We start from the raw sequence: 20,047 nt of genomic DNA, 5'->3' as shown, positions 1-20,047 counted from the left end.
GTACGTGCGACTCATGTGAAGTTCCGCATCAGGAAGAAGCTCAAGTTCAAGATACAGGACGTGCAATTGCGACGATTGACCCTTAAGCAGATACAATTCAAGAACTATAATGGAAAGGAATGACTACCCCTATTCCCTTGCATCCCTTGAATCAGATTGTGCCCCACTATTTCTGATAATGATACCTTGTTTCTCGAGCTGTCCTGGCTTTCATTCAGTCATCTGGTAAATGACTTGTGTCTGCTGCGATATCAGGACTGACTCAAAATTTGAGCAGCAATTTTCTCGGCCAAAGCATCTTTTATTGTCAGTGATATTGCTAGAGAGTGACCACAGGTCATCGAAACTTACAAACCGTGGCCATCGGATGTCCTGGCGGTAGGAAAGGGAAGGCACTAGCATCAACAACGCGTACTCCATTGACGCCAATGACGTTGGCATTCGAATCGACGACAGCATTCTTGTCGCTAGCTTTACCCATCGCACATGTGCATGACGCATGGAAGACTGAACCGACAGATTTCTTGATGAGCGCAAGTATGTCGGCATCTGAGGATACCTGCTTTGGGTAAGCTATTTGTGTACAGATAGATGGGCTGTTGCTGCTCGGCACAGTCAATGCATACCTGAGAGCCGGGGAAGACTTCGCCTCCAATCAAAGCTGGAGCGATGGCCTTGGTAGCAAAAATCTCGCGGACTCGTTTGTAGCCAGCGACCGCGACTTCTTGATCTATCGGGCTAGTCAACCATCCAGGATCGATGACAGGTGGGTCATTAGTATCCGCACTACTGATACTAATTGACCCACGCGACTGTGGAGCTTGAAGAGCAATGGCGACAGTGGCGTAGTTGTATCCATCCAGAGGCTGGCTTCCGTTCTCTTGGTATCCCAAATAGCCGCCCATGCTGAGAAACTCAATATCGGGCCAGTCTGGCGGAAGAGAGTTGAGAGCCGACTGTGTGGCTGGCGACAAGTCGTTGCCTAGGCGTGCAGGCAGCTTCTCCCATCCGCCGAAGTCACCGACAGGGCTCGTCAGAATGCCAGATTGGTTGTTGATGAAGAGATTAGCGGCTTGAGCGGCGAATGCAGGATCTGCCATGGCCGAGGCAGTGATGACATTCACTCGGTAGCTAGGGCCCATCAAGATGTGGTCTTGCATGTTCTGACCCACTCCAGAACGATCTGCGATGACGGGAATGTTGTACTTATTCAGCGCTGCAGCAGGACCAACACCCGAAACCATCAGCAACTGTGGTAATTGGAACGCACCGGCGGCGAGGATCACCTCGCGTTTGGCCGACAAGGTGTATTGCTGACCTGCTGTGGAAGCGACGACGCCCTTTGCCTTCTTGCCAGAAAAGACGATCTTCTTCGCCATAGTGTTGTCATAGATCTTGAGATTAGCTCTGTTTGCTGCTGGGGTCAAGAAGGCAGTCTCAGAGGACTCGCGCTTCTGGCTGAGTTGAAGAGCCGCAATGACATAAGAAGAGCCCATGAGCACTCCGCTGGTGATGCCGTTACTGGCTGCGATACCCAGCTCCTGCATACCTTTCTGTACCCACGAAGACATAGCCTGGGCATAGTTGGGAAAAGTGATTGAGAGTGGACCACCCTTCCCAAGACTGCCAGTGTCGTATTGCGGAGTAGCATTCTGAGCACGTTTTGTCATGTCTGAAGGTGTAAAGCTCAGACTTTTTTCGAAGTAAGGCAGCCAGTTGTCGTAGGTGTAAGAGCTGTCGCCGACCAGTTGGGCCCATTGCTGATACGAGTTCTTCGTTCCCCTGAGATAGCCCATGTAGTTGCGTGCACTGCTGCCTCCCAAGCATTTGCCACGAGGATAGTGTATCTTTGCGTTCAGCACTCCCTGTCGTGTTATGTCACTCCGGAACGATAGAGATGATCTTGAGAGCAACTTTTACCAACCTTCTGGGGTGTCGTGACAAAGTTCCAGTCAATGTTGGGGTTCGTGTCTGTGGGATCTTTGCCGGTCCAGGCAGAATTGTAGAGAGGAATCTCACTGGTGTTGCCGAAAGTTTCGTAGTAGGTGCCGGCTTCGATGACTGCGACGCTCTTCGAACCATCTTCCGAAAGTCTTGCAGCTATTGCGAGACCCGCTGTTCCACCGCCAACAATGACATAGTCAAAAGATGACGAACCAGGTTTTGCTTGAACACTGTTCCTGGGTAGCAAATTGTTGTTATACCCAGCAGGTGCTGCCTGAGAATGATGACTCAAGGCTGAAGCCAGAGAAGTGATGCCAGCAAATCCCTTCATCGTTGGAGTTCGAAAATCGAAAGTTGGTATCTAAGGTGATGGAGATAGGAGTTTTTGGGCAGCTGGTTGTCTACACTTTAAAGTGCTAGAAGAAAGGGTACTTGAGTTTTTCTAGCATCACAGCCTCTTCGATAAGGGGAGCATCTCTCGAGCCGTCTCTGACGTTCAACCTCGCTTGACTTCTCGTGGTCGGAAGGAGTCGAGCAAGCCATGTTTGCCACTGTTATGGTCAGTATACAGTCCTTCGGTCCTCCAACAGCTGAGGATGTTGGTGGAGCTGAGCGGAGTGACAAACGACCAACATGAAATTCAATATTAACAGCAGCGTGCGCCTGACGGGCCTCGCATCGCTGCCCATATTTGGAATGGCTGAGCCCCTGGCAGGCGTCTGGACTCAGCCTACCGTGGTAGGCCTTTTCAGCCTCCCAATACTGTTCGCATCGGGCCATTCAACCGATGGTATGCAAGACCGATAGGCTGTAGTGGCTCGGGCGGTCGTGGGACTCCTCAAACTTCTCCAGCCCCTCGATCACCAACTCATCCGTGTACGAAGTGTCATCAAATGTAAAACCCGATGGCTTTGCGACACCGAATATAATGGTTCCGTCTTTCTCCATCTGGGTCAAAGCATAGTAGCGATGTTCCTCGTATCTCAGAGCCATCGACGCCTGCAACATGTTGCCGCCAGAGAAAGCTTGGTCTGGGATCAAGGAATGCATTTGCACTTTGATCGGGGTGAGCAGCATCGCAGAAAGTTGAGGAAGCAGACTACCAGCATACGCGTTTGTGCAATGGATGACCTTGTTGGTAGACACCATGCCTCGATTCGTGTGCATGTTCCAAGTCTCATCTTCGTTTTGGGTGATCTGAATGACTGGGCAGTGGGTGAACAGCTTGCAGCCTTTGTCGATCGAGCTCGAGAGTAGCCACTGAGCGAGCTTGACAGGATGGATCGTAGCAGCCGGCCATTCCCATGCACTGAGTGCATCATGGACGCCAGTACGTTCCTTTGCATCATTACCTTCATGGTACCTGATGTGGTCGAGGCTTCCACCAGCACTGACATACTGCTCTACGTTGCGCATTTCGCTCTCAGCGATTTCTCGTGTGAGGCAAACATCGAAAGTTTGCTTGGGTCGAAACTCGCAGTCGATGTTGTGGGTCTTGACGAATTCTTGAACAAGATCAAGTACGACCATTTCGTGTTTGACGATTTCGAGAGCTTTGTCTGACCCATGGACTATAGCATAGCCGCTGAATTCACTGCAAGGGTCAGGACGAACGTGACCTGCATTGCGACCACTTGAGCCTGAAACAGCTTCTCTTGCCTCGAGTATGAGGATTTGCTCAGCCGGGATGCCAGACTTGATGAGCTCGAACGCTGTGAGCGATCCAGAGAGACCAGAGCCGATGATTGTGTATTTGGTAGAGACAGGTAGTGGGCTAGTCTCGTTAGCCCTGAGATGTGCAAATGCTCGAGTTGTGCGGTGCCAATAGGAGATCGCAGAGTTCGAGTACGGAAGTGCAGGCTTGAGGTCTCGCAACGCTGCAAACGGCGACTCTGGAGTGTCGTTGCGGGAAGGCATTTTGATGTCCTGGAACCCGTTTTCAGACAAGAGTGGGTTCTCTGACTACGATTCGTGGCCTCTGAAAAGGCCGTATAATCCGAAGGCATTCGGTTCTATTACATGTGAGGGAGAGGCCCTTGTATAAGAGGATTCATGACAAGAAGAAATCCTCCGGGGACACTAGTCGACCCCCAATCGAGCTGTGCATCCAATGTTAGCTGTCAGTTTCATAGCAGACTTACGTTATGGTGCAGGAGATCCTTGGCATTCGAAGAGTGTGACATGGTGTTACAGCCAACGTGAGATTGTAGAAGAACTATTTGCCTGATTAGGACATAGCTCCTTTGCAGCCACTTCGAAGGCTGAGCAGACAATACAGCTACGCGTTTCGTAATTGATGCACTGGACTGGGCAGTTATTGGGCTTCTCTAATTAGTCGTGGTGTAGGCCTATAAGAGTGCCAAAAATATCAGGAGGACTTCGCTCCCCAATAGCAATACATCCTCAAGAAACTGCCTGCAAGACTACAGAGCTCTTTTCTACCTGATCCCATCGACTTCTTGCTTCAAAGACAATGGCTCCAACAAAGATCACCTTCTCGTCTGAGAACATTCCTGGCGAGAAAGCCTTGTGTCTCAACCATAAGGGCCTTTCTCAAGCTCACATCACTGTGACGGAGCTGGGTGATGAATCTCAATCCGACTCTGAGTTATCCACATCTTCTACTTCGGTCCCTTCACCTCCAGGCGTCCACGCATTCGGCGCCGAAGCTGAGTACTTCTGCTTGTCGTTCGAGGTTCTCAATGTCCTGGAGCAGTACGGCACACACGTTGGCCATCAAGCCACCACTACGGACGGAAGTCTTGCGATGTGGAGTGGAAAGCTTCGTTTCTTGCCTCACGTCTACCATCACATCTCCCGGTCTACGCCAGTCCAGCTTACTATGCCGGCATTTCCTTGCAAGAGTGTAGGTGAACCATCTTTATTCGAACCCAAAGTCGAGTGAGCATCGCTGCAGATTGAGAAGCTGATTCTGTATTCTCTAGTCGAACCGCGAGAACAAAGTGCTAGGTCACCTGCCTGATCTTGGCGAGGAATTTGCACTGTGCCGTCTGAATGCGATGGCCGAAGACGTGGCAAAGGTTTACAAACAGGCTTTGGGCAATTCGCTATCGTGTAATGTCACGGTCTTCATGTTTTTGGTAAAGACAAGGCGCAACTATTTTCTATGACACTTCAAAAGAACAACGTGAGGTCCCTTTGCGAGGTGTTGTCGCCTGTTCGATTAGGCCAGAACCTGCTTCAAAAGCGGAATCTTACTGCTACGAGCGGTGAACATAGCAGGACCACTTGCATTAACCGTACCAGACCAAGAACATCTGCCTGTCTATCGGGTCGTTCAGTGAAGGGTCAAATTCACCTGCATGATGCATTTTCGTCGAACTGCACGAAGCTCGAGCGCAAGCCGATGTGATGAGCTGCAGCCTGCAGGTTGCAAAGCAGAACGACGTTTGGACCCGTCAATACTACCAAAGCTTTTACCAACCACACCGCCTCACTCAAAACTGCGTCTGACATGCTTGATCTTTAGCTCGGAAAGTCAACATGCGACGGCCTGACTATGGTATCTGCTTCATGCACTTCTCCGAGCTGGACGTTGGTTTCTTTCTCGTCGTACATCATCATTTTCCCGATCGGGATGGTGTTTGACGCCCACTGCTCTGGGTCGAAGTCAGCCAATCACGAGATAGCCACTTGCACTGCTTTATTGGTTTTCGGCGCCGCGGTCAAACCCGAGCTCCGGCTAGCGACATGAGCTGATTGGGATGGGCGGTGCCCTGGCACGATTTCCCAAAGGATTGTGGCAGATTCCCGGCTGATGTTTGGCAGGACAAAGAAGAAGCAGGACACCCTGGCAGAAACCCGAACATGCAGTCGGAGGAATCCAAGGCCGACTGCACTGCAGACCAGTGCAAGCGCCCTGGCGTATGACCCCGCCTCTTTGTGCTCACCTCGTTTATCTCCGGAAATGCTTTGTCAAAGTCCAGGCCAACACCACTCGAGTCGGTGCATCAATTCCAGCGCAGTGGACGTACGTGCATTGGACATTGTTTCTCTCATGTCAAGATTTGTACCATTCTCTCGTCATGGTGGGTGCAAAGGGGTGAACGCCATCCATTCATGGCACAGTCAATGGCGTCGCGTTAGATAGCATCGCAGTCGCCCGTGGAATGTCAACAGCAATAACAACAAGATCACCGCTGACTTTGTTTTCTCACTTGCATCAACTTCCAGCCCAGACTTGTCAAACTCTACCATCCCTCGAACCATCATGCCTTCCTCTACTACTCCTTACCAGCCATACGCCGACAGATATGTCGAGGGCCCAGCTTCTGGCCCAACAGCCGCAGACATCGTCAATGACCTCGGTCTCGTAGGCAAGCTCCAAGACAAGGTCATTCTGATCACCGGTGCCTCAGCCGGACTCGGTCAGGAAACCGCACGCGCCCTCCACACCACCGGAGCGAAGCTGTACCTCACGTTCCGCGACAAGGCCAGAGGACAAGCAGTCGCCGAAGACTTGGTGTCAAGAAACCCCAATGGCCAGAAGCCCGTCCTCATCGAGATGGAACTCGCCAATCTCGAGAGCGTGAGAAAGGCAGCCAAGGAGTTCTTGTCCCAGGAAAAGCGTCTCGATATCCTCATCAACAATGCCGGTATCATGGCTGTTCCAGAGGGCCGCACCACTGACGGTTTCGAGATGCACCTGGGCACCAACCACTTCGGCCACTTCCTGCTGTTCCAACTTCTCAAGGACACTCTTATCGCTAGTGGCACCGCCGACTCCCCTAGTCGCGTGGTCAACCTCTCCAGTGCCGGCCACAAGGCAGCCGGCGTCTTCTTCGACGACCTCGACCTCACCAAGCAAGGCTACAACCCCATGGTCGCCTACGCACAGAGCAAGACCGCGAACATCTACCTCGCCAACAGCATCGATCGCAAGTACGCGGCTTCTGCCCTACGCGCCGTTTCCGTGCACCCAAGCATGATCTTCACCACCCAGCTCGGTCGCCACATGTCACCAGAGGAAATCGCTGGTTTCGCTCCCATGGCTTCGTTTGCCAGATCTGCTGAGCAGGGTGCTGCGACTACTGTTTGGGCTGCGCTGTCTCCTCACTTTGACACTCAGGGTGGTGTGTACCTCGCCGATGCTGGTGTTTCCAGTGTCGCTGCTGCAGATGAGCATTTCGCGGGCAATGGCTACGCTCCCCACGCTTTCGACCAGGAGGCCGAGGAGAAGTTGTGGAAGCTCAGCTTTGGCGCTGTCGGCTTGGAGGAAGAGTAATCTTTAGCCGCGATGGTGACTTGGGAGAAGTTGCTCCTCCCGCGGAAGTGAATCCAGATGCTTGAGGGGATGGAGTTTCCGGAGAAGCTACTTTGTGCGATCCGAGAAGTTCCTTGGTTGTTGCGCGCTCCCTATATCAGCATTTTTTCTTTGTTTTAGCTCATAATAAATCAATGGAACTTTACCACAAAGCATATCTTTAGATTTAAGTGCTAGTCATCCCATTCTTGATTTTTAACTTTGCCCCTTGACCCCAGTGTATTTCTCCAGGGTGGACATATCTGCCTTGTGAGGAACATTTGAGACAAGGGTCGAATAGCGAATCATTTACAAGAATAATGACCAAATTGCACGCATAGAGCAGTAGTGTCACAGGCCTATAAAGGGTATAGAGTCGCTAGCTTGGCAAAATCAATAAGATTAGAATATCTGCTATACAAAGGACAGGATGTTGCTTTCTGGGACGCCTCGCTATGCTCGCTCAAAACCCAAACGCATCAAGCAAAGAATTCGGATCGGGTTCCTTGAATGCCTCAGGAGGTGGCTGCTTCAATCCCTTGGGCATTTTGTACGACTGTTCCACCTTCTCGGCTTCTTCTATATCATGCTTTTGCGCAGCGAACTCTCCTCTGGGCGCCGCATCTCCTCCTTCTTTCTTTGACTTTGGCTGTGCTTGCGATTCGTCTCGAGGATGGGTTGTTGTCTCATCAGGTTTTGCTTCATCACCAGCAGAGTTGGGCATCGATGTTGGCATCGTCGGGTTGGTCAAGAAAGAAGAATCTTCGACAGCGGTTTTGGACTCCTGTGTAGCGATATTCTCTTGTTTGTCCGATGCCGATGGCACCGCTTGAGACACAGGCTGGGCTGGCACAGTCCATTGATCGAGCGTAGAAGGTGGTTCAGCTTTTGGGGCTTCGGCCTTAGGCTTTGAGACCGGCGCAATCCACTCGTCGAGCATTGACGGCGCCGGCTTGACGACTGTCTCTGACGCAGGCGGCGCGGGCGAACTCCATTGATCTAGCAGCGATGGCGGCGAAGCAATAGTCTTTATCTGCTGTGGCTTTGGTTTTGCGATAGGTACAGCCCAGTCGTCTAGAAGTGACGGTGCGGTATTGGGTGTAGCCTGGGGTGCTGCAGTCCAGTCATCAAGCATGGAAGGAGGCGGTGCCTTCGGTTTTTGTTGAGCCTCCGCCGTTTGTGATTTCGTGGGAGGGGCAGCCCAATCATCCAGCAGCGACGGTACCGGCTTAGGTGCAGGCTTAGGTGGCGGCGCAGCCCAATCGTCGAGCATTGAAGGCGCGGGTGTGGGTTGTTGTTTTGGTCTCTCGGGCATGGTCCATTGTTCAAGCATCGAGGGTGCGGCTTTGGGCGTTGGCGGCGCCGGTGTCGCCCACTGATCGAGGATGGAAAAGGACTGTTTCGGTTGTGACGGCGGAGCGCCCCACCCATCCAGCATAGATGGTGCGACATTCTCCTGTATGACGGGTCTACCTTCGGGGAGGTCAGCAACAACAAGACTGCTTCTACGGCGAAGCAGTTTTCTGGGGTCAAAGCTCTCGGAAGTGGTTCTCGAGAGCCTGCGAGGTGGTAGTTCGGCGATGGACTCTTCAACATCATCCTGTTCCTTCTCTTGTTTTGTTACAGGCGGCGGCTGTAGAAACTCCCAGTGTCGTACGAGGTCCAGAGCGAGAATATCGCAACCCATACGCAATAGCAATCTCGCAGTTTCAGTTATGAACTCACACTCTTCTTTGCCACTGATCATGAGTGCGCCTCTCAGAGTTTGCAGACTTTTCTCTCGTAGTTGTTGATAGAGAACGACGAGCGCGGGATCGTCATTGCGGAAGCTCTTGGCTTGTAAGGAGTCTGGTGGCGAACCGGGCGGGACGAGCAGCGAGTGGAGAGGGCTCACAAGAGCCCGCACAGCCAGAGATCGTTCTCCCAGCATCCAGTATGTCCAAGTTGCCTGGCAACGATTGCCTTCGCGGGCGGCATTGGGAAGTACTCGCTCATTCAAGAACTTCTTCAGCGTAGGTGAATCATCTCCCCCATAGACACGGGCAACAGCGATGGCCAACTGGATGTCACCGAGCTGGTTGCTGAGCACGGAGACAGCAGAGTCAAGATTGTCGGCAAGGAGGAAGAAGGCTGCAGCGTACTCGAATCTTCTCTTGCCCATGAGCGCATATGCATTCTTATTTGCAGCAGTGCGCCACCTTGGGTCGGAGAAGTCGTTCTTCAAAAGTCGCATCGTCGCAGCTTGTTCTCTTGACCAGGTAGCCATGCGCCACAGGCCCGTCAGAACATTCTTCTTACGAAGGGCGAGGTAGTGGAGAGAGCAGTTGACAGGATCGCGAAGTTCGGTGCTTGTGTAGGCACTTCTTGCGACAGCCTCGAATTGTTGGAGAAGAGCTTCTCGATCTGTGAGCCAGACAAAGACACCGGTATTGCAAGCATGAGACCAAGTCATCTGTCCCTTGTTCTGACGGGTGACAATGTCGACCAGGATGTCTTGACTGGTACTGTGATAAGCCCAGAGCATCTCGCGCCAGGTGACAGCAGCGGAGGATGATGACTGGCGCGAGCGCATCACAGTCTCTCTCCAAAAGAGGAGATAGCGAGCGGCGTTTTCATCGATGGAGCGTCGGTGCTTTTCGGCCATGCCAACGCATTCAATAATGTCGGCTAGACTAAGTTGCTCGGTACTCGACAGTTGAGGGATGGACTTCTCGGAGAGCAGGGACACGATGGCTGTGGCGACTTTTTCGGTGACGGTGGTCGACTCTTCTTCCATGTCGAGAGTGCTGTAGGATTTATGTAGCTGTTTGCTGGAATTCGAGTATTTCTGCTTGAAGGTCAGTGATGTTCAGTCCGATAGCAATGAGAAAGATGTACTTCTGCGGATGACATGAAGTCGTCAACGTGGAGGCCCTGGAAAGAGTCGAGGTCGTCGCCCTCGGTATAGAATTTGAGGGTCTTTTGAAGATTGAGTAGGATGCGGTGAACAATGTCCATCTTGCCGGCAAGAATGCATTGTGATATAAATTGTGGATGGAAGACAGGCAGCGGACCGTTTAGCCTGCGCACAACATCTTGGATGCGAGCTGATGATTTGTGCGGAGCTGAGCCTTGCAAGTCGGGAGAAAGATCTTTCTGCGGATCGACGTCGTTACCAGCAAGATAGAGCTGGTTACCAGCACCGATGACCAGATTGCCAGAACCCAGCCAGACCGAGTCTCCAATAGGGTGAGGGGATAGATGGCGGGTGTTGATTTGCTTGATGCGTCCCCAGGAGGGGCGTTCGGTGACGTAATCGTAGCGCAGTTGGGTATATACAAAGACGGCGTGAGGGAAGCCGACAGCAAGGATAGATTGATTGTCAGGAGTCGAAGCCCAGTCGAGATCCTGGATTGTTTGGTTCTGAAAAGTCTCTTCATAATCCAGACGTCCACTCTTTGTATCCCAGATGGTCAGAGTGGAGCGAGACTTGTCGACCAGAGCAGCTTTGCGGATTGAAGTGCCGCTGCCAAGCGAAGGGTCCTGGATGCTTGTATGAGTAGTAGAAATGTTGAGCCAAGTGACCGCCGTGTTCTGCTGGTCAATCTTGGCCGTCCAGGTCTGGAGGATGCCGGTTGTGGTCCAAGAGACGGCAACGTCTTGGGCAAACGTGTCAAAGAGCCCAGAGAGGACAGGTGAACTACCGGCGGGGTCAACGGGTAGAAAGTAGGACATGTCCTCGATGCGGTCGAGCTGGAAGGTACAAAACTGTGTCATGGTTGGTGCAGACGAGACAAGGTCGAGCTCCCAGACGACACCGTGCATGTCTGCAGTGACGGTGGCAAGGTATGATAGGTGGCCAGCACTTTCGGGAGCAGGGAGTGAGAGAAGACACAGAGGTTTGCCAGAGGTCGAGTATGTACAGCGGCCAATTTCGGTGGCATTGGGAAGACGGGCGTCCCACATCGAGATGCTTTCATGGTGCAGGAGGACAACAAAGTCGCCGTCGTTGAGCAGGGCGGTGCGGTGGATGTGTTCGTGCAGCTTTGTCTTGCTCTTCCTGACCAGAAACTTGCCACGGTGCTTCCAGACAACCCCTTCGTCGGTATCGGTGCGTGAGATGACTGCTGATCCATTGGCGGTGCGGATAAGCTTTTTGATCGCCGAAGAGTGGCCAGTCCAGGAGGCCAAGTTGCGCATCCGCTGCTTTCGCGGTGATGGATCGAAGACGTGATGCACGCTTCCCTGGTACCACTGGAGACGGCCGTCAAAGTGGTGCACCAACAGAGCGATATCTCCAGGCTGGCCAGGAAGGGCGAAATTGATAATGCGGGCATTGTCCTCGCCGACGTGAGCGTGCTTGGAAAAGTCGAAGAAGAGGTTTTCGACATGGGTGGCATGGAAGAATTCGCCGTGCTCAGCGATGCTCGTCCTCTTCTTGCAGCCGACATTCTCCAAGCCCCAGGCACTCATGTGTCCTTGATCGTCCGTCACAACCACAATGTCCGGGTGTCTCTTCTCCAGCTCTTTCATGTACTCGATAGCGTGGCGTTCGGCAGGAAGAGTTTGTGTGCTGACGGCGTGGGCGACGGCGTTGGAGAAGACGGTCGAGAGAACGAGGAAAGCGTAGCGACGGTTGGACGGCACCAGAGGGCGCACCGCTTTCATCAGGTCCAGTTCAGCGTACAGGCCAAGCACGTCCATCTGCTGGGGAAGGCCAGTCTTCCACACGCGCAGCTTGCCATCCAGACAGACCGTATACAGGACGTCTTGGTCGGCAGCGTCAGAGCGCCATTCGAGGTGGGTGACAATGTCTGGGTGGGCGAGGTAGGCGTAGTCGAAGATGGCAGACTCGAACGACAGACGGCGCCAGATCTTGACCAGTCGGTCGTATCGTGACGTGGTAGCGAGGAGGGCGGCAGAGGGCGAGAAAGTGGCGTGCGACACGGGCGAGGGTAGGGAACGGGTCCAGCGGGTGGTGTGGTCCTGGGTCGAGAGCAGTTGGACCTTGTTGGATGCGACGAGCAGCTCGTCGTCGGTGCCCCAAGACAAGCTGCGGATCCTTGATTCTTCCTTGTTCCTGTGCTCGTCCTGGTTGATCTCGACTGTCATGTCGAGGAACCAGCGCAACTGGCCCTTGATCTCTTCACGCAAGACGTAAAGGTAGACATTGTCGTTGGAGGCGGTCGCGATCTTTGCGCTGCGCGGGTCGTATGAGACGGCGACGAGGGGAAACGGCGGAACGAGGTCTTCATGGTAGATGGTCTGGAGGAGCGAGTCGGGGCCGTTGCAAATGACGAGGGCGCTGCCAGAGATGTAGCAGACGAGCGTCTGGCCTTCAAACACTCCGGTCGACACGGCCTGCAGTTGAGCTTGTGGCCGGCCAGGGAGAATCGCTTGCATTGTGGTGCTTGCAGGTCGCTATCGCTTCATGCTTGCTCCTCTTTCCGTGTCGGTATCTGCGAGCACCTGCCACTGTCTATGTCTTTGTCGCGCGCTTTCCATCTTGACTTCAACTTGGACGTGGACGCTGCTTCCATCTGACGATGATGCCGATCCACGTGGCCCAAGCTCTCGACCGCTCTCCGCTTCGACCGCTCCTTCTTCCTCTTTCCGCGCAACAAAAGTCTCTCTTCTCCTTCGACAACACTTTCACTGTCTCTTGCTTGTCTCGACACTCTCGGCTACCCGTTCATGCCACATGCCTCTCCACAGCATGTGCAGTTGTTTTCGAGACACCCAACCCGCCCTGTCATCCGTCATCGCTAAGCTCACCAAGTGCTTCATCGTGTCGTTTTCACACACTCTCTATTCTATATGTCGCCATGGTCTCATGCGTCGTTCAGCTAACAAAGGTATTGCCTGTCTTGACGTAGAATCCACAGCCAACATTTGAGACTGTGTTGAATATCAAGTCACTGTCAAGTAGGTCGCACACAGTTGACTGACGCTCTTTTTCTCCTTCTTCTATTCATTTTGTCATTTCTTTTCCTGCTGCCGATTATTCCTCATCCCTCTTCTTCCATCTCCAGAAATCACACCACACTGGTAGACATCTCACCACCGATATCCTCGTCATGCCCCATGATCTTCGTCATTATTCTTCTGTTCTCATTCCCGCTCGGCTTATGGCTCTTTACACGCCGAGGCGAGACCCCTCCTAGACGCTTAACCCAGTTCCTTGCTGATTTCCGTTCTAGAATCTATCGTGAGATGGACCCTGTAACCCAACGTAAGATAAACCACACGACTTATCTTGAACTCAATTCCGGACACAAACTCGATTCCCACGACGCTCTTGACGATTTCTTCGGATCACGCTCCATCGGCTCCCGTTCGAACCGCCGACCTTGTCGCGAGATCAGTCCCGGGGTCCGCTCTCATGGGGACTCTGCTGAAGTAGAGCTCGTCACCTGTGTGGCTTGCACCGAACGTTGGCTCAAATCATACACCTTCTCAACCCCCTGCCGTCACAGATACTGCCCAGAATGTTTGACTGTTCTCTTCGACAATGCTACCAAAGACGAATCCATGTATCCGCCTCGCTGCTGCGAGCAAGTCATTCTTCTGGCATCTGTTCGCTCCATCATCACCACCGAGCTGGCCGACACTTTTGCCGACAAGGCCGAAGAGTACGAAACCCTCGACAGAACTTACTGCGTGAACCCGTCATGTGGCAGATTCATCCCACCCAGTGTCATGAGTTACAACCACGCTGGATGCCACGAGTGCGGCACGAGCACCTGCGCCCGCTGCAAAAAGAAGTATCACGCCGGGCACTGCCTTCCAGATCACGATATGGAGAAGCTGCTCAAGCTGGCCAAAGAGAAGAAATGGCAGTCTTGTAGCAATTGCCGCAGACTTGTTGAGAAGAGAAGTCGCTGTGACCATATCGAAACAATCTTCCAAAGCCGCACAACCAGAATCGCCCTTGTCGTCAAACACCTTGTCCAATGAGAAGAAAAGTATGCATACCATTGACCCGCTCGACAAAGTTTCTACACCAAGTTCATATCGCCATCGACTCGAAAGCAAAGAACAAAAGCTCTCGCTTGCTGTATCCCTCAAATTTTGCAGCGAAGATGAAACTCCCACAAATGTCCAACGATATCTTCTTAGTCACGATGGATATATTTGGTTACCTCGAGATGCCCAGTGTATGCTTCCAGCATGAGTTCATCATCTGCAAGCCAGAAGAAAGCGTCAATGGAAACTCAAGTCCTCGGGTTTATCGATTGCCCTCGAACCAAGAAAAGCATTTTGAAATCATTCATCATTTCAGCAGCCGCGCTCGCATCTTTCCCGTAGATTGTTTCCCCTCTTTCGGTTCCAGGTGAGACCAATAAAAATCATCGCTCGATCGATGAAAGAATTAACATTAGTAATTATGATGACAGTACACTAGAATACAACTAGCAGTGCAACGAGGCCGGCAAGCAATGGAAAAGCTTTTTCGCGTGAAACCCATCTCATCGCATTAGCCGCGCTTGTCTTTGAATTACTAGCTGTCGCGCCTGATGCGGTAGTTGATGCGGACGATCCGCTGCTTGTCGTGGCAGAAACGCGATCGTCGTACACGCCGCACTTGTCGTAGTTGCGCTCAGGCGATGAGTTGATCTTGCCTTGATTAGGGCTGGTCGGGGCAGTCTGACTCGAGTTGCACCAGTTTGGCGCAGTGATGGCCAATGTGTCTGACTGACCAGACATCCAATACGGCTGCCAGACGTCGGCGCAGTTGGTGCATTTCATGCTCCAAACGAAAGCGCCACGGTATTGCGGCAGTCGACCGTCGGATCCACGAGCCGCCCAGAGTTGAGACGCATATAGCAGCTGGTAGAACTGCAGTCTCTCTTCGTCCGTCTCTCCGTGCGTGAAGTTGATGCCATTCTCGTTACCGGAAAATTCGCCGATGATGATTGGGTTGTTCCAGGCGTGGGGCGACGACGCCGGCGGCAAGCTGCAGTAAGTGTCTTCGAGCACGGTCAAGCTGGGGATGTCGGTGAAGAGGTTCCACCAGTGGAGGTCCAAGATCACCTTCTGACTGGGGTTGAAAACGTCTCCCCAGCTTTGTACACCGAGCCAAGCATCGCCAATCACGGTCCAGACGTTGGGCAGCTTGTCGGCAATCTTGGCTTGGTTCGCGACATAGTAGCCAACAAGTGCATCGTACGCGCCAGTCATGGAGATCTGAGGTTCGTTGGCCAGTTCAATCATTGCAATGGCGGATGAGAGATTACTTGGTAAGGCTTGGACCCATTCGATGATTGCATCAACTGTGTCATTGCCGCGAGCAAGGTTTGTAGAGTTGAGGAATTGAGGCGTGAGTCCAGCGATTTCAAGGTTACGTCCAGAATGATCGTTGAGGTTCTGACCGCCAGGCAGGGCATGAATGTCCAGCAAAACCTCCATTTTGTACTTGACTGCCCAGTCCACGAGTTGACGAAGATAGACGTCCTTTTGGCGAGAATCCGTCCAATACGGCTCGTCGCCTTGGGTAGGAATGAACATCCAGAAGGCGATCGGGATGCGTACGAAGTTGACGCCGCGCGATTGCGCATCTTGGAAATCGACTTCGCGGATGTAGTTGTCCAGATGGTTAATCATGATTTCTTCCGCGTTTGACATGCTTTGAAGGCCCCAAGTGTCGTTGACTCCCGGCGCATTGCATCCGACATATTGCCACATCATCCACTCCTCGATGATAAAATACGATCCGAGATTGATGCCCATGATATAGTCTGATTCGCTTGTTCCATTAGGGCTCCATGCCCATGATGCACCAAAGAGGGACATGAAAATGCTGAAATAGGCAAAGAAAAACATCGCGAAAGAGTTATCAGCGACTGTGCTGTTGAGTCAGAGATGCGTGGCCGCCCCTGCGACAAAAACTTGCGTCTTGGGTAAAGCGCTGGCGCCAGAATGCAAAAACGAAAGTGAAGGACAACCCTACAGTGATGGCCGTTTGACGGCGGACTCAACTCTTCATAAAGCATCACGGCCTACTCTATCCTTGATTGCTCGCGGCACACTGGTCATAGTTTCGGACTGAAGCGCGAGGAACCATGTTTCTTGTACAAGTAGTAAATTGCGGCTGGGTCGGTACCTTGTTCCTACGGGGCCGCGCGATTCGTCGAGAGTGGTGCACGGCTGTCGTTCCTCAAAGCAGGGCAGCGCACTTTGAGTGCCAGTGATTTCACGACCACCTGAGATGGTAGTGTGGCTTCGATTAGCGAGGTAGCGGTAAGAGGTGATCCGCAAATCGAGGTTGCGAGCTTCAGGTGCGGCCTTGAAGGCTGGCGAAACACGCGGCCGTGGCGTGCAAGGCGCAAATTTCCCCCACCGAGCGCCATGCTAGAATCGACAAGCTTTCCCACCTTGTTTAAATCTCGTCATGACTGCCGCCGTGCGATGCACACACACGCTGTCAAAGCCGTAAGACTGGCTTTAAAGATGGCAAGTTATTGCAGGGGCGTCGAAAACGTTTTTGGCTCTTTGTGCGGCTCAACATCCAACGCGTGTTCGTCCAACGGCTCTTCTTCGACGCGCTGTCACGGCATTTCTTCCACACGGGACTCGGCGGACGTGCTCACTCAGACCAGGCTCGGCATGACTCCGGCAATCTGTTTGCGATACCAAGCCCAATTTACATCCATGCCGCATTTCGTTCCTTATAGACGCTTCCTTGCATGACACATCCTAGTGCGTTTGCAGTGCTCACTGTGCTACAGCGGCTTGGCCCGAGCTCTTCGAACAGTACAACGAGCCGGTCAAATCATCTGTAAATAGCATCACTTATACAACATAAGGCGGCAACTCTTCCAACTCTCTAAACTCCTCCATCGAAACATCATATCCCAAATGCCTTTTCAACAACTCATGCGTCACAAACCTCTCGGGCGTGTTACCCTGCGCATCCACGAAACTGACATGAGGATTCACATCACTGATCCTCTGTAGCTCATTTGCATGGCGATGATGGTGAGGACATCCGTCTACTCCAATCAGAAAGATCGTCACATGCGCCCATGACAAACCCAGCAGTTCGAGTTCGAACTCATCCATATCCGTTGCTTCGCCGTCGAGGAGAAGAAGCAATCGCAACATTGGTGTTGAGGCACCTGCTTGCCAGCCATACACAGAGTGATAAGTGGCGGATTCAGAATGCTTTTCGAAATGGCGTGTCTTTACTTTTTGCCAGCCCGTCATTACGCGAGTGCCTCCGCCGATGGCAATTCTGTTCCAAGTGGCGTCGAGGTTGGTGTGAGTAATTGTGCCCGCGAATCTTGCATGAGAGGAAAAAGTTACGAGGTCGTAGCCGTTGAACTCGTGATCATGGTTTGCCATTGCATCGATGAATCGGCGGATGATGGCTTTGGCGACGTCTGATTGAGAGGAGTCAGTATGCTTGTAGGCCATATGGGGGATGTCGGAGCACGTACCTTTGTTCTTGGGTTGTGTCGATGGGGAAAAGCCAGTGATGAGGTATTGATCGTAACTATTACTCAAGTTAGTCAAACGGCCAGAGGCAGATCTGGTTCTCGAACTCACTTTGGTCGAATAGGATCAAAGTCCATGGACCCAGAGATATCGAGCAAGATCATCGTGTCGTCAGTGGGGACTTCTGGACGGTCGCTCATTCTAAAAGGTGGGGGCATGACCTGCTTTGAGTAACCCTTTGAGGTATGTTGCAGATGACATGTATCATCAGCAGCATAGTAGTCTGGCGGCGGCTCAACAGCTTGTGCCATGCGGTCGCGGGCCATGTTCATCTCCGAAATGAAGTCCGGCTTCATGCGTACGACATTCGAAGGTCCTTCCCTGTGATTCAAAACCCAATACAGACGCTCTTCTGCTGTATCCTCGTATCCTCGCCATTGAGGAGTGATGCCTCGCCAACCACCGGCAGCTTCGATGTTGAAGGTGAGTATGCTCGTAGCTTGATCAGCCCAGACGACGGGAATCGGCTCAAAATATCCTGCACGAAGCAGGTGAAGATATTGCAGAGGTTGACATGCTCGAAGGTGGGCAATTTTGGCTTCCATGCCGACTTTGTTCTGGTAGGTCGCCACGATCTGTCTGGTCACGTCGTCAGGCCATCGACCTGCCTCCTCTGCGAGTATCTTGTGGCGTAATTCGATGCCTTGACCAGCTGCTTTCTCAGACTTTGCTGTCGCTCTCTCATCTGATGACTTGATTCCCACAGCTTTGATGAACGATGAGAATCTCGAAGTGCTGCTGCGCCGAGGAGGCCCGGTCGTGCTTGGTGCTGACTCATATTCAGGTGCTTTCTCTGCCGGATGAGATTTCGCATCAGCCTCGCAGACGGGGTGTCTGCCTTTCTCAGAAGCGACCGATGTAGTGAATGGAGCTCTGTCCTCCCAAATGCTTTGCCTGGGTTCCATGGCATCGACTTTGGCCTGAGCATCACGATTCAATTGATTGTTGAGTGAAATGGTTTGGTGGATGAATTTGACATGATAAGCCGGTCGAGGATGCTGTCGTGTCCAAGCACCGGCGCCACCATAGCCGTAGGGCGAAGTAACACGAAGTTGGTAGGGATTGCCACTAAAGATTGTGGTTTGTGGTGCCAGGTCGTGATACATTTTCTCGCCTGGATACATGACAGCTTCTGACCATTGGGTAAGCACTGGACGACGGCTGCGCTTCATGCGTTGGTACTGGTGGATTGGACAGCCGCATGGGTAGTCGGAGTCGTGTTCGGGTTCGATTTCGCTGTTGAAGATGCGATATTGCATTTGTAGACTCTGGAGAGCATTTTGCATTTCCCTCTAGGCGAAACAGTCAGTAATGCAACAATACAGATGAGCTTGTCTTGGCGCTTGGATATACCTCGGTGAGGGCGCGCAAGTTTGCCGCCTTGTCGACGGCGTTGACGTAAGGGACGTGGCGATGCTTCCTTGTCGTATGCGCAACATTGGTTGTTGGTTGGTGATGACTGTCGACTGGCTGTATCCAAGACTGCTGTTGTTTTGTCGGCGATGGGGCGCTGTACGATGCGGGCAACTGGGCTCGTGTCGCAGACGGAGCGCCTTCGGCGCGCTCGAGTTCCTCGGCAAAGTGCCAGTCGTTGTGTTCCTCCTTGTCGTGCGACGCAATCTCTTGGTTGCACCGAGGGCAAATGTATCTTTTTTCCATGGTTTCTGTATGATCGCCTGTTCGTCTGAAGAGCAATGGATACTGGTCAAGATGTCATGACAATCGAGAGAAGGCGTCGAGTCGCGTTATATCAAACCGATGCGGCATTATGCGTCGCATCAGATGACGCGTTGTATATGGTTTCCATCACGGTACAAAGCCGTGTATCCGTCAGCCACCAAAGCGTGAATTATTCTTGTCAGCTCTCCGGAAATAACTAATCAGGCATACTCGACATCTCAATCTGCATGTTCCTGCAGGATGCTCGTGCAACGCTCACACCGAAATTATAGAGCGATCGTTTGTATCTACTCTCGCTTTCAGACACGAATGTTTCTGTAGAAGATTCTTAATTGCTTATCTTGAGCTAAGCTTTTGCCTGCCTAAACAAGGGTCCAGAATCCGTTCCCACGTACGAACTCATGGTCAAAGCTGATCGTTACTGCAAGTGTCTAGCATTGTAACCTTCTACAGTATCCTAAGCTTTTGGAATCTACGGCACACTTGACGCTTGAATGTCCTTGCCATCTAACAACTCTTAGCCTTACACTCTTCGAATTACTGGTATCCTAACGGGGAATAGTTATGAGGCAAAATCGACAACTAGGATTTCATGTCCTGTAGGATATGTCCACAACCCTGACTCCAAAAGCCATCAAGTGACTATACATGTCCTAAATTACAACTTCGCTAAGATAGGGGTTC

The 20,047-nt window shown here is 52.3% G+C and overlaps 8 protein-coding genes across 8 annotated transcripts; 3 read left to right on the top strand and 5 right to left on the bottom strand.

Annotated features, from left to right (window-relative positions):
• Positions 1–251: 251 nt before the first annotated feature.
• M436DRAFT_86588 (glucose-methanol-choline oxidoreductase) lies at positions 252–2,275 on the bottom strand (the record flags this gene model as incomplete). Its single annotated transcript, XM_013566953.1, has 4 exons — positions 252–298; positions 352–559; positions 627–1,865; positions 1,925–2,275. 4 exons carry the CDS (start codon positions 2,273–2,275, stop codon positions 252–254), a joined length of 1,845 nt encoding a protein of 614 aa, XP_013422407.1.
• Positions 2,276–2,724: 449 nt separating this feature from the next.
• M436DRAFT_58936 (DAO-domain-containing protein) lies at positions 2,725–3,861 on the bottom strand (the record flags this gene model as incomplete). Its single annotated transcript, XM_013566943.1, has 1 exon — positions 2,725–3,861. The coding sequence occupies one exon, from the start codon at positions 3,859–3,861 to the stop codon at positions 2,725–2,727; it is 1,137 nt and encodes a 378-aa protein (XP_013422397.1).
• A 556-nt stretch (positions 3,862–4,417) lies between these two features.
• On the top strand, positions 4,418–5,835 carry M436DRAFT_86586 (uncharacterized protein; the record flags this gene model as incomplete). The annotated part of the gene is made up of 3 exons (XM_013566952.1): positions 4,418–4,810; positions 4,890–5,045; positions 5,734–5,835. 3 exons carry the CDS (start codon positions 4,418–4,420, stop codon positions 5,833–5,835), a joined length of 651 nt encoding a protein of 216 aa, XP_013422406.1.
• Positions 5,836–6,175: 340 nt separating this feature from the next.
• Positions 6,176–7,189, top strand: M436DRAFT_86585 (WW domain-containing oxidoreductase; the record flags this gene model as incomplete). Its single annotated transcript, XM_013566951.1, has 1 exon — positions 6,176–7,189. One exon carries the CDS (start codon positions 6,176–6,178, stop codon positions 7,187–7,189), a length of 1,014 nt encoding a protein of 337 aa, XP_013422405.1.
• Positions 7,190–7,670: 481 nt separating this feature from the next.
• M436DRAFT_58892 (WD40 repeat-like protein) lies at positions 7,671–12,589 on the bottom strand (the record flags this gene model as incomplete). Its single annotated transcript, XM_013566939.1, has 3 exons — positions 7,671–7,844; positions 8,658–10,034; positions 10,085–12,589. The coding sequence occupies 3 exons, from the start codon at positions 12,587–12,589 to the stop codon at positions 7,671–7,673; spliced, it is 4,056 nt and encodes a 1,351-aa protein (XP_013422393.1).
• A 422-nt stretch (positions 12,590–13,011) lies between these two features.
• M436DRAFT_77066 (uncharacterized protein) lies at positions 13,012–14,143 on the top strand (the record flags this gene model as incomplete). Its single annotated transcript, XM_013566950.1, has 2 exons — positions 13,012–13,014; positions 13,592–14,143. The coding sequence occupies 2 exons, from the start codon at positions 13,012–13,014 to the stop codon at positions 14,141–14,143; spliced, it is 555 nt and encodes a 184-aa protein (XP_013422404.1).
• Positions 14,144–15,082: 939 nt separating this feature from the next.
• Positions 15,083–15,913, bottom strand: M436DRAFT_9223 (glycoside hydrolase; the record flags this gene model as incomplete). The annotated part of the gene is made up of 1 exon (XM_013566936.1): positions 15,083–15,913. A coding segment is annotated over one exon (831 nt), but the record flags the coding sequence as incomplete, so codon positions are not given.
• A 1,065-nt stretch (positions 15,914–16,978) lies between these two features.
• On the bottom strand, positions 16,979–19,342 carry M436DRAFT_77065 (uncharacterized protein; the record flags this gene model as incomplete). Its single annotated transcript, XM_013566949.1, has 4 exons — positions 16,979–17,568; positions 17,626–17,681; positions 17,735–18,975; positions 19,037–19,342. The coding sequence occupies 4 exons, from the start codon at positions 19,340–19,342 to the stop codon at positions 16,979–16,981; spliced, it is 2,193 nt and encodes a 730-aa protein (XP_013422403.1).
• Between the last annotated feature and the right edge of the window lie 705 nt (positions 19,343–20,047).

Source organism: Aureobasidium namibiae, assembly GCF_000721765.1.
Source record: "Aureobasidium namibiae CBS 147.97 unplaced genomic scaffold scaffold_33, whole genome shotgun sequence".
NCBI lineage: Eukaryota > Fungi > Ascomycota > Dothideomycetes > Dothideales > Saccotheciaceae > Aureobasidium > Aureobasidium namibiae.
Note: the sequence above shows the minus strand (reverse complement) of the source record. Positions and strands in the feature narration are given on the sequence as shown.